This window comes from Quercus robur, chromosome 7, assembly GCF_932294415.1.
Source record: "Quercus robur chromosome 7, dhQueRobu3.1, whole genome shotgun sequence".
In the NCBI taxonomy this organism is placed as follows: domain Eukaryota; kingdom Viridiplantae; phylum Streptophyta; class Magnoliopsida; order Fagales; family Fagaceae; genus Quercus; species Quercus robur.
This window is the reverse complement of record NC_065540.1, coordinates 20225659-20238918: the sequence shown is the minus strand read 5'-3', so window position 1 is coordinate 20238918 and position 13260 is coordinate 20225659. Positions and strand designations below refer to the sequence as shown.

Genomic DNA, 13260 nt, shown 5'->3' with positions numbered 1-13260 from the left:
TGATTGTGTGTGAGTTAAAAGTGATTTTCTCATATCTCAAATCGTCATGACATGTATACACTTATGCAATCTTGCGATGTTTTCCACACACAACACGCAATATTCTTTGCTACTCTTGATACATGTGCAGGTACAATGTGATTTGGCCATCACAAGGTTTTACATGTGTTAATGTATACTCACTAAACTGTCTTGACTTATTTTTGAAATATAAAATTGGTTAGACTTGTTTAGTGTGTATGTGTGTGTTTTTGGGATCCATGTGCTTAAAAATTGTTGTTGAGAGATAATTTTGAGAGTTTAAAATGTTGATTGGATTATTGGTTGAGATGCATGCTTGATTGCATTCATATCTGTGTTTTTCCCTTCTTGAAAAAACTGTTTTTAAGCAACCTCGACACCTTCTCGACACCTCTCGACACCTGGCCTTTCTATCGAGATCTTAAGCTGTTTCTTATCCCAATCTCGATAGTTGTCTCAACAGTTGGTGGATCAATCGAGAAAGTTCCTGGACCCTCGATAGCTTCTTGACAGCTGGTGGATCGATTGAGATTCTTTTTAGCTTTTGTTGAATTGTCCCTTGACAGCTCCTTGATAGCTTCATCTGTCGATGCCTTTTTTCCTCGACATCTGTCTCGACACTTGTCTTGATACCTCTCGACATCTATATCAGTCGAGAATTACTAAACACCTATAAATAGGTTTCAACACGATCCGATCCTCATTTTCTCTATCTCTCTTGATCTATTTGCACCTATTCACCTCCTAAACACTCTCTTCTCTCTCAAAACCTTCAACCCAAGTGATTTTCGACCTTTCCTTGCTTCAAATCACTTGGTATGATCTCTTTTTCTCTCATTATTCATGCATTTCATGCATTTAGACCTAGGTTTTGGGGTTTTTGAAAAATTTTGGGGTTTTCCAAAATTGTTGAGTGTTTATTGAAAATTTGGGATGGGTTTTGTTTAAATGATCTTTTAACCTCATGCATTGCATCACACATGCATTATAACTATATTTTCATGCATTTAGATGTGTGTTATATATGTTAAATTGTCTGTGTGTTGGTAGGTTTGGATTAGGCTGAGCCCATGATGTTTTTTTTTACTTTGCACGTTACATGCTCATGCATTTTCATGCATACGTACCTTACATTCAATATATCTGTGTATATTTGAACTGTTTGGAGCTTTTCTAAGTGTTTCTTTCTTCCCCCTCACTCTCTAGTTTACGTTAGTGCGTCAATGGCACCAAAACGGAAGTTTGCTCCATCCTAAAACCCTTTGCGTTCTAGGGCATCCACTTTGTCTTTTGATCCTACCCCTTCTTTTATTCGGTTCCGTGATAAGGATGCCCGAAAGGACTTCTCAGAGAAATTTTCTTGATGAGGTGGTCGTTCGGAACGCCGAGTCATTTTGGTGGACTTCGCTGACACTGACCTACCCGATGTCATTCACAGTTGGGGTTGGGAGTCACTGTGTGACGTCCCGGACACACGTCCTTCTGTGCTGACCCAGGAGTTTTACTCCAACATGCATGGAATTGATTCTTCAGTACCTCTATTTCATACTCGCGTTCAAGGTACGTGCATTGTTGTCACACCAGAGTTGGTATCCGATGTGCTCCGTGTCTCGAGGGTAGAGCATCCTGACTACCCTGGTTATGAGCGTCTGAGGTTGTGTCCAAAGATGAGATGATCTCTGCTTTCTGCGAGCGCCCTTTTGATTGGGGTGATCATCAGATTACACCATGTAAGGCCTTTGCTAAAGGTCCTAGATTCATGAACATGGTGATTACTTTTGTTTTGCACCCACTCTCTCACTATAACTCTATCATAGAGCCTCGTGCTCTATTTTTGCTTTCTTTGTTAGAGCACCTCACTATAGATTTTCCTTCACATTTTATTCTTTCTCTTATATATGTGTATAGGGATACGGCTACTCGTGATAAGCTCATTTACACTTCGGCTATCATGTGGATTTTATGCCATTTTTCTGTTCCTTTTCCCTCTTTCGACCACTTCCCCGTTATGTGTGCCATTGACTACGCTACCGTTAAATGGAGCGAGGTGTAGTTTCGATTAAGGTGATTTGGTACAGCAGCTCCTTCCACTCCTTCTGCTCCATCCACATTTGCTCCCTCCTTTTCTATGAGTGGAGTGACTTTAAAGGACATCATGGCGCAGCTTCAGCGCATGGATGCTTGCCTCGACACTCTCAGTGATGAGTTGTGTCAAGTGAATACTCGTGTTGGATGCATTGCTTGATGCCAGACTGAGATGGATGGTTATACTATGCCTTCCACTCTTGTGGCCCCTACGAATGAGAGTGATGCTGCTGCTGATGATGATGTTGATTCTGATGATGAGGATGATGGCGATGCTAGCTTACCAGCGATGATGAGATGTCTACTTGACACTCTTACCCTTTGTCACTTGTGACAAAAAAGGGGAGTGATTTTAGTTATAAGAGTAGTCATACGTAGGGGAAGGGTTAGCATAGGAGATTTTTGCTAGGGGGAGAGTGCATTTTAAGGGATGTAGTGAGGATTACTTGTATCTTTTTCTTTTCTTTGCTTTAGATACATTTATTCTTGTACCTTAGGTCTTGTGACCATTATTGACATACATTGTACTTATATTCTTTATATATTGATGTATGTTGTTTCACCTATCCTTGCATGTGTTGTTTCTTTTCTTTCTTTATACACATGGTTCTTATTACTTGTATGCAATCTATTATTTCTGTTTCACACAAAGATGCCTTGATGAGTTTTGTTTAAAGTGTTTCAGAAATACAGGTTGTCAAAGTCTACATACCATAAACTCTCTTCTTGAAAAGTTTTTCAAGAGTTTGTGTTAGGATAGATTTTATTGTACTCAACAAGTGAATATGGGTTGAGTAATTTATGACTTCTCTCATATCTCATTTTTTTGTTATGGTTTTGTCATGAATTTCCAAAGGGGGAGATTGTTAGGACATATGTGATTCACTTGTTAGGAACATATGTCACTATTTATGTAATTGGCTAATCCTTTGACAAAATGCACTTTACTTGTATTTGGGTAGATATAAGATGTGTTTAATACTTCAAGAAACTTTGTTTCAAGATTAAGTGTTGAAGCCATGCAAGTTTGTCCAAGATTCAAGCTGAAAAGTGCCTGTCATTAAAGCTCGACAACTAGCCATCTATCGAGCTTAAAGAGTTGTTCAGCCCCGTGGCTCGAAAGCAGCTCGACAGATAGGGTATCTGTCGAGGTTTATGAAAAACAAATTTTCAGTTCTGTTTTGACTCCAATTCGTGTTTATGTGTTTGGGCTTTCTTTTTTCATAACCCTAGACATATAAAATGATTATTTTAAGGGCCATCAAAGTGTTCACAAGTTACACAAGTGTTGAGCAAAGTTTGGTCAAACAATTTGTGACTGGAGACACAGTTTTGCCCTAGTTCATCATTCTTAGGAAAAAGTTGCTGTGTTTGTGCACCGTAGGGTTTTGTGACCAAGCATCTTCTTGATCTTCATCATTGAGATGAACTGAAGAACTTTGCAGCCAACAACCTTCTCTAGTTGGTGTTTGAAGTCGCGTATTGGGATCTGCACAATTGGTTAGTCACATACTGGGAGCCGTGCATCAAAAGGAGAAATTGTTACTACAGAACAAGTCCAACTGGGTATTGGGGTAAGGTTTCAACTATAGGTTGGTAAAAGGTACTGGGATTCTTTTACTTGTAACCACTTGTTTTGATAACAGTGGAATTTCAGAAGTGGTGACCTTAAAATCACTTGGTGGGGTTTTTGTTGTGTTGGTTTTCCCCATTTGTAAACAAATCACCATGTCAATTTATTTTTCACTGCATTTAGTTTAATTGGTGATTTTTTTGTGCTACAACGCGCTTGCATGTTAATTAATTTAATTAATTCACTTGGCTAAATTAATTGGTTAATTAATCACAGGGGGTCAATTCGTTTTTGGCCTTTCATTCTTCCAAAACTTGAAAGTCATCAATTGAGCAATTTGAACTTCTTGTCCCTTGATCTTCATGCAATTAACAATATTCACCAAATAAGAGTCAATAATCAAATCAAATCTTTCCACCCTAATAAAATTAATAAACTTCGTTTCAGTGTCTCCCACCAAAAAAATAGGAGCTTGAACGTTGCAATCATCTAACTTGACTTCATCGAGATCGTTGACAACTTCCTCTATAATTTCTTTTTTAATGATTTCTACTATCTTGACCTCAAGATTTTTTTTTTTTAATAGGGTCTTCATTAATCTCCCCTACAATCTTGATTTTAGGTTCTTCTTCTATAACAAGGTCATCATTAATTTCCTCGAAAATCTTTATATTTTCTTCTTTGACTTCTATAAACTCTTCAAGAAAAGTATTTTCTTCAATATATAGTTCTTCTTTTAATAGTGGAATATATGGCTCTTTAAAATAATTCAAGTGTGAACTTGTTGGCCAATAATAATATTGTATTGTATATGACAAGATTTATTCACAATCCAAAGGATAAAATTTGATAGAAAACATCTTTTTCATCCTTGTCCATGAATGAATTTTGTTTTTACCTTGTTGGATTCTATTAGATTGTACTCATTCCTACCAACGTAAGACATACTCACTAAGTTTATACAAAGCAAGTCCAATTTTTCTCTCATAATAAATATTCTTAAAGTCAAATAAATCCTCTAGATCAAGTAACCAATCAATAAAATCGTCTTCATAAAAATAACCATTAAGACTTGCAATTCTTCCATAATGTCTATATGAAATTTGTTTACCAATAAGTTGCCCATGAGTTATGTCTCTGCGACAGTTATACCTATTGTTTCCATGCTCCAACGATGACATCTTAGCAAAGATATTTGTGAGTGCTAGCTGTACATCATATAATACTTGCTAAGTTTTCTGTCACTAGAATTGCTTCCGTCTCATACGCCAGCCATCAGACTAGGATAAGTCAAGGCTTTGATACCAACTGATGTAGGATGCAGAAGCGGAACACATCTACCTCTAGAAAACAAGAAATAAAACACGTTTTCTTTTGAAAATAGCCTCAAATAGATGAGGGTTCCTTGAATCCACAAGGGTCCTTGAATCCACAAGGAGAAAGGGTCTGGAAAGATGCATGCTATGAATGATGCCATGGATCTCTTACAATTTTGTAAAGTTGCTAAAGAAAGGAATTCTAAGTTTCAATATGCATTCACAACCGATGAAGAGAAAAGGTTAGTGCAAATTTTTTGGTTGCCTCCTTATAGTTTTGATAGGTACCAAAAATATGGAGATGTAGTTGTTTTTTATACTACTTACAAGGTAAATGCTTATGATATGCCTTTTGGTATTTTTGTTGGTGTTAATAATCATGGAAAGATGATTCTCTTTGGTTGTGCACTTCTTCGAAATGAAACAACTTGCGCTTTTTAGTGGTTAATGAAGGTACTCTATTTATCTTATAAATTTGTACAACTATTTTTTCATTTTATTTAAATAATCAATGGAATAATATTAATACATATCATTTAAAATGTTTACATATTCTAATAAATTTTTGTTTGATTAGCAGCATTTTGCATGTTTAATGAAGTAACAACCCAAGACAATTCTGACGGATCAAGATCCATGGATTACGGAGGCAATATCTAATAGGCCAAAAATGAATTGACCCCTTGTGATAAATTAATTGATTAATTAGCCAAGTTTGTTAATTAATCAAATTAACATGCAAGATGCATGGTAGCACAAACAAATCACCAATTAAACTAAGTATGCAACCGAAAATAAATTGACACAATGATTTGTTTACGAATGGGGAAAACCAATATAGCAAAAACCCCACCGGGTGAGTTTAAGGTCACCACTCTTGAGAATCCACTATTATTAAAACAAGCGGTTACAAGTAAAGGAATCCCAGTAACTTATACCAACCTACAGTTAAACCCTTACCCCAATACCTAATTGGACTTGTTCTGTAGTGACAATCTCTCCTTTTAATGCACAATTCCAAGTACATGACTAACCAATTGCACGGATCCCAGTACGCGACTTCAATCACCAACTAGAGAAGGTTGTTGGCTGCAAAATTCTTTAGTTCATCACATGATGAAGATCGAGAAGCTCCTTGTTTACAAAACCCTACGGTGCACAAACACAACAGCTTCTTCACAAGAAAGATGAACTTGGGCAAATTCTGTCTCCTGTCACAATTTGCTTGAACAAACTTTGCTTAACACTTGTGCAACTTGTGTCACCTTTGACGGCCCTTAAAATAATCATTTTATATGTCTAGGGTTGTGACAAAAGAAAGCCCAAACATACAATCACAGATTGAATGAAAAACAGTCTTGAAAAGCTGAACTTCATAAACCTCGATAGATACTTGTTTGTCGAGTAGCTGTCGAGCCGCGGGCTGGAACAGCTCTTCAAGGCTCGATTGATTCTAGCTGTCGAGCTTTAATGAACAACACTTTTCACTCTTGAATCTTGGATAGACTTGCATGGCTTTAACACTTGAACTTGAAACCTTATTTCTTGAAGTATTAAACACATCCTAGATTTAGCCAAAAACAAGTAAAGTGCGTTTTGTCAAAGGATTAGCCAATTACATAAAGTATTGACATATGTTCCTAACATGTGAAACACATATATCCTAACAATATTGAAAGAATTACCAACCACAAAACATGCCTTTTGTATATGGCATATTATTGCTAAATTTAGTGGTTGGTTTACATCAATTATTTGCAATCAATATTCAAATTGGTGCATAGAGTGCTACAAGTTATTCAAGTTAGACTCATGTGAAGAATTTGAGGGTCAATGGACTCAAGTTATGGAAAAGTATGACATGCTTACTAACAAGCATGTAATTGATTTATATCAAATCAAGCACTTTTGGGTACTATGTTACCTTCGTGGGCATTTTTTTGATGGAATGAAAACAACTAGAAGATCGGAAAGTATAAATGCCTTTATTAAACGGTTTGTTAGTTCTCACATAAACTTGATTGAACTTATTAAACAAGTAAGTCAATACTAACCATTGATTTCTTTTGTTGTATAATTTGTTTTATTTGTTAATATTTGTAGTCTTTCTGTGTCCTATAAAAGTTTTTGATTTATTTTATTATTTATAACATTAGGTTGATCTTGCTATTGAAGATATTGATATAAGAGGAAAACATGTACTTGCTATTGATATAAGAGGATAACATTAGGTTGATCTTGTTATTGAATCCAATATTTTGTTTGAAATGTTAGGTAGAAGTTCTTGAGCTTATATAACAAAAATTGTGACAATATTATTTTTGTTATTTTTGACAATCTTATGCGATTGTACCAAAACCCTTCTTCACCCACTAACACAATATTATGCCATTGTTAATTGATGTTTCTCTGTCTTTTTTTTTTTTTTTGGGTGTTATATTTTTATTTTGACAATATTATGTCATTGTACTTTTTTTTTTTGAGAATGATGTCATTGTACTTGAATGTTTTTTTTTTCATACATTTTAATGAATTTACCTAAATTTACTTCAATAAATATGGGGTTGTACTTAAATGTTTTTCATACACAGTTTGTTGTAAAAAAACCGTTTTCATAATTTTTTTTATTCTAAAAACTGTGTGGACCTAACATTACCTCCTCCTTTTTTTTTTTTTTAAAGAAACGGAACCTAGTTGGCTAGCATTATAGTGAGGGAATGGAAAAGACGTTAAAAGTTAAAACCAAAAAATAAAAACTCAAGACTCAAGTCAAGATAAAGCCAAGTCTTTAATATTTATCCAAAAAAAAAAATAAAAAATGAAAGCTCGAAAATGTGTTAAAAAACTCAAGAGCTGTTTAGACCCCCAAATTAAAGTTAAGGCTCGATAGATTTTACACTAACTTAATTCTAAGTGCGAAATAGTGTAAATGCGAGTAGATAAACAAACAAGTTACTCTAACACATATTCATATAATCACAGTAGTAAAATGAAATGTAAAAGAGTAGGGAAGAAGAATGCAAACATAGATAACACGCCGATGTGTTATCGAAGAGGAAACCGAAGAACTCGGTGAAAAACCTCTTTGCTGCCCTCCAAGCGGTAATCGATCTACTAGACAATCAGTTGAGATACATGGGTCAGCAAGAGACCCTCCAAGCCTAATCTACCCACTGTACCTAAGCCCTCCAAGCTTTAACTCCAATAAGGCTTCTCAGAACCGTGTCTTGTCTAGCTCTCTAGATCCTACAACAAGCTCCTTGTTGCATCTGCCATTCTTGGCTTCTTCCAATGCTTCCCAGCAGCACCAAACGATCACTTGACACTTTGAAAGGGTGTGATAAGTGTTTTGGCTATCAACCTCTCAATGGTATGGAAATGGAGAGGTAGGAGTTGAGGAAAATCTACAAGCTATTGTATAGAGGATTGTGGGTATAACAATCTCTAACTCTCAAGATGTTTGGATAGGGTTTTCTCTCAGAAGCATTCCCTTACATTTGTGGGTAATATGGGTATATATAGTGTGGGTACAGAAAGTGTGTATTAGATAGCATAGTCTGGCAAAATAGAATGTCTCGCGGGTGTCTCGTAGGAAGGCCTTACCTGCGAGATACTCGCGAGACACAGCTATCTCAATTTGTATTGACTCTTCGCATTCCAGTCATGTGCAGGGCACATGCATTACTTCGTGGGATGCTAAGTCGCGAGATACCCGCGAAAACCTCTTTAGTCTTCAATAGCTTGAGTCTTCACACTCTCTCTCTCTATCACACAACCCTTACAATCAAATCCCACAATAAATACAGGGCACAAAAGATTGATTAAAATTAAAATCAAATTTGGCACAGAATTAAAGCCAACAATACACACAGTTGTAAATCACAACTTTACAAAAAAAAACCAAGTCTTTAGTCAGTTTAGGTGAGGCGTAAGATTGGACAAAACTAAAGGGCATTTTGGTCCGGTTGTAAAATAATTTGAATTTTTCCATCTAAACTGACACACACTAAATACTTATTTAGCCTTTTCCAAATCCCCAACAAACATGAATATTTTATTATTATTTATATCACATTAATAGGTGCTATATAGCACCTGTTAACAACACCTTATATATATTAGGAATTCTGAGACACCCTAAAACGGTATTGCAAAATAGGCCGGCATCAAAATATTCCATTCTACTGAACAACCCAAAATGGAATTAATAAAATTAGTTTAAGTATTTGTTTGGATCCACGTTTTGTGCTGCGTTTCACGTTTGCGTTTATTATTTACTGGGACCCACGCTACACAGTAGGCAAAATAAACGCTGAGGAAAGACAGGAATGAAAAGAGCTAAAATGCAAGCTCTAACGCACCGTTTCATTAAACTCTAAACACGTGTTCAAGTATTGTTCATGGACACCAAAGCCAACAAAATTTAGGAATGAATTGAAAAAAGCTAAAACGCAAAAGAGATGCATCATTTCATTAAACTCCAAGGCGTGTGTGTGTACTGTTCATGGCGTGTGCGTGTATTGTGAAAAATGGTGCGCTCAACGATCTAATGAAAATGGTGCGTGTACTGTTCATTGCACAAGCACAACTATCATCTGATCAAAACGATGTGTTCTATTCAATGACTATTTTCATTCTCTTCAGCTTTCTTCTTTTCTCTCAACTACTGTGGCAAAATGTCTTCAAAGCTCTTCAATGCTCCGTTTGAATCCTCTTCAATGAATTACACCTACCCACCAACCACAAAACCATCAAAAAAGAGCACACACAGTACAAGCAAACCCATTACGTGGAACTCTCTGAAAAGATCCCCTCTATTCTTCCTTTGCTCGAGCTCACCTTCTCTCCGCTTGGGACATCGTTGCCGCCATTGTGGGTCTCTGCATTCACGGGTAAGTTGTGTCTAACTTCTCATGCTCTCTGATCTATTGGTGTGTGATTATATTGTTTTCCATAAGGCTTCATCAATCTGGTTTTTTTGTGTTCAACGTTTGTGTGTGGTTTTTGTGTTCGGTTTTTGTGTTCATCGTTTGTGTGTGGTTCTTTTGTGTTTTCCATGACACTAGTATGTGGGTTTCTTGATCCTTCGTGTACTGCCATTATTTCTCTTCCTACCTCTATTGTATTTGGATATATGTGAGTTTACTTTGCATTTTTCATCTGGGCATGCCTAACTGATTATGATATGCACATGAACTGTTTGTTGAAATGTCTCAATAAGTATAGAAGGAAGTTGTAGCAAAAATGGTTAAGGAGAAACTAAGGACGGTGGTAGTAATGATCCGAGAGCTGACTGGAAAGACCCTAAGGAACTACAAGCTTTTTGTGAGTTCTGTGCTATTCAAGTCATAGACGGCAAGAGGAAAGGAGGATTTTTGACCAAAACTGGGGTTGATGTAGTGATTGAGCAGTTGGGTGCCATGGGAAAAGTGGTTACTTACCTGCAGATTAAAAACAAATGGGATCATTTGAGAAAATGGTGGAAGCAGTATAATGAGTGTTTTGACAATGAGACTGGGTTCAGTTATGATGCTGGAACTGGGATGCTTAAGGCCAGCGATGAGTGGTGGACCCGAAAGATTACGACTAGTTCACTTTACATAATTGTGAAAAACTTTACTGTCTACAACTATATTACTGTGTTCTATCTACTGGTTGTCCACATGTAGGCATGTCCCAATGCAAAAACCTTTAAAAATAAAGGTTTGCCGAATCGTGACTTCATGAACATCATGTTTGGAGGCATGGTTGCAACGTGGAAAAATGCATTTTACATGAGTGGTCAAATACCAATAGCAACCACCGAAGGGTCTAGGGACTGTGCTGATAGCACGAAATTTGTTGACCCCCAATGTGAACCCTTTGTGAATGTTGACGCAATGGAGGTTGAAGGTCCATCATCGTTGAGGGCAGGACCGGCAATGAGTAAGGGGAAAGGCTTGGCAACCAGTGTCCACCTTTTCAAGCCAATTTGCAAGAAATCAAGAAAAAAATGTTTAGTTGCTCAAGAGATGTCTGACTCTTTGAAGAGTATCTCAGATGTTATTGTTAAAAGTAGAAGTGTAAGTACCCGTACACCATTTGCTTCCACAACAACTACTCAGGTTAAAGCAATTCTGGACATGGTGTTGAGTCTTCCTGGGGTGCACTTAGGTCATTACCTTCATCTGTTCAACACCCTCTACTTCATGGAAAAAGAGCAGGGTAGGCACATGTTTGCAGCACTTCGCGATGACAAGGACGTCCAGCTGAAGTGGCTAGAAAAAGAGTACCAAAGGCACCCTGAATTTCATTTTCAGTGAAGGAAAGGGGATTGTGTCGATAGGGTTGCTTAGGCTTGGTGTAGTAATCAGATTTTCAGTGTTGTACCTGTTGCACTATTTTTTTTTTCTTTTATTTTTTTGGTAGAAACTAATGCTTACCATGGGTGTGTATGTAAGACAATGGTTACCAATTAATTGTCATGTGTAGTGTATGCTTACCTGTTCCTTTTTCTTATGCTTACTTGTTCCTTTGCTTGTTGCAGTTTCTCTTTTTCTGGTGAGTTTTGAAACTAGTAAAACTTTTTCTTTATTTTTTGAAGGTTTCTGTTTAATGTATGCCAGGTTTTATAGATATGTTTTTTGCAATCTCTTTGGAGATATTAAGAAACGAATACACTGTATCTTTCTTTACCTATCAGGCACTATTTCATGGCATATCTTGAAATCATTATTGAACTCATGAAACAATAAATTTCAAATAGAATGTGTTTTTGTTTTGTGTAATGCTTTGTTTTTGTGACCTGTCAAAACATCTTATGTCATTAATTTTTCATGAGAATGCAGCATTCAATCATGTAATTGTTTATTCCCTATATAGTATTCTATGTTTTGTATTCTTTTGATGTGGTTTATTATATAACTTAGTGATTTTGTTGACTGTATTTCTAAATTTTTTTCCAGTAATGGTTTGGTCATTTAATTGTGAAGAGACCAATTGGTTTTATGATGAGTTAACTTGCATGTATACAGGGTTTCTAAACTTATTTTTGTCTTATAAATGTTGATCATGGTATTCAAAACTGCCTTCTGATAATTGCGATATGCATTGATTTTGTATTTTCTTAAAGTTGAGTTTTCTTAGGACTTCAATCCATGCTCCAGTGTGTATGGTTCTCTGAGTGTTGTCTCTCAAAAAAAACTAATGGATGTAAAAAAGAATATAGAAATAGTTTCAGAAGACAAATATAGCAAGTGCTGAACCGCTTACATAGTTACATATGCTATTCTCTAATAGATACTTTCGAATTAATTCTTTCTTTGATAATTGTTAGACTGCCAACTATTGGTAAGGTTGAAGTGTGGAGTTTGGCTTCTACTAGGCATAAATTTCCTGAATATTTTGGCTAGTTTTGTTTTCCATTTCTGTCTTCTTGTGGTCATTAGAAGTCTCTTTGGCCTGTGAGCTACATAATGGGAATTTTTCCTCTTCTGTTCCCTAATCCTCCTATATTTGCTTTGGTGAATGTGCAATTCAATACTAGGTATATAGTACAATGCCAAGATACTTTAGAAATTAAGTTAATTGTCACTTTCAATCTTGATAAATCTTACATGTTACTAGTAGGCTTGATGTAGTCAAACAAGTATTTTGGATTTTTTATATCTATATGATTGGGCATGTCCCAAAATTAATGATATCGGTTTTTCTGTTTTTTATGTTGTTTGGAAAGGAGTCTTTTTTTTTTTCTTGGATTCATGAAAGGAAGTTATACCAAATTTTATATTGTTTTCTTTCATTTTATTTGAAAGGTGTATATGATATACATGCAGGAAAACACAAACACGCACACACCTCAACATAGATTAGTTCAGCTTGTTGAAATTTGTTACGGATTAGTTCAGCTTGTTATAACTACAATTCTGTAATAGCAGTTAACCTTACAACCATCTTTTGGTATGGCAGTAGGTAACTAGTAAGTGTAGTTAATCTTGCATTGTTTGTTACCTGCTATCAAAGGCATATTTTTAGTCTAGAACAAGTTTTTATATATTGATGTACATGTTCTCTGTGATTAATGCAATTCACTTTCAAATTCATTTTGTTCTTCTCTCAATTCTATCTCTTAGTTTTTTGCATTCATTTTCTGCATAATTGCCACGGCAAAGCTTTCAAAAGTGTTAGTTTTTAGACCCCTTAAAACCACAATCAGATTAACCTAGGTAATTAGCCAAGTGATTACTTAGTCAAATTAACAGATCTAGGTTAACAGAAATATATCAT

The 13260-nt window shown here is 35.9% G+C and overlaps 1 protein-coding gene across 1 annotated transcript; it reads left to right on the top strand.

Annotated features, from left to right (window-relative positions):
* The first annotated feature begins 2278 nt into the window (after positions 1-2278).
* On the top strand, positions 2279-11297 carry LOC126691139 (uncharacterized). Its single transcript, XM_050386209.1, has 3 exons — positions 2279-2405; positions 10348-10547; positions 10665-11297. Exons 1-3 carry the CDS (start codon positions 2279-2281, stop codon positions 11295-11297), a joined length of 960 nt encoding a protein of 319 aa, XP_050242166.1.
* The last annotated feature ends 1963 nt before the right edge of the window (positions 11298-13260 follow it).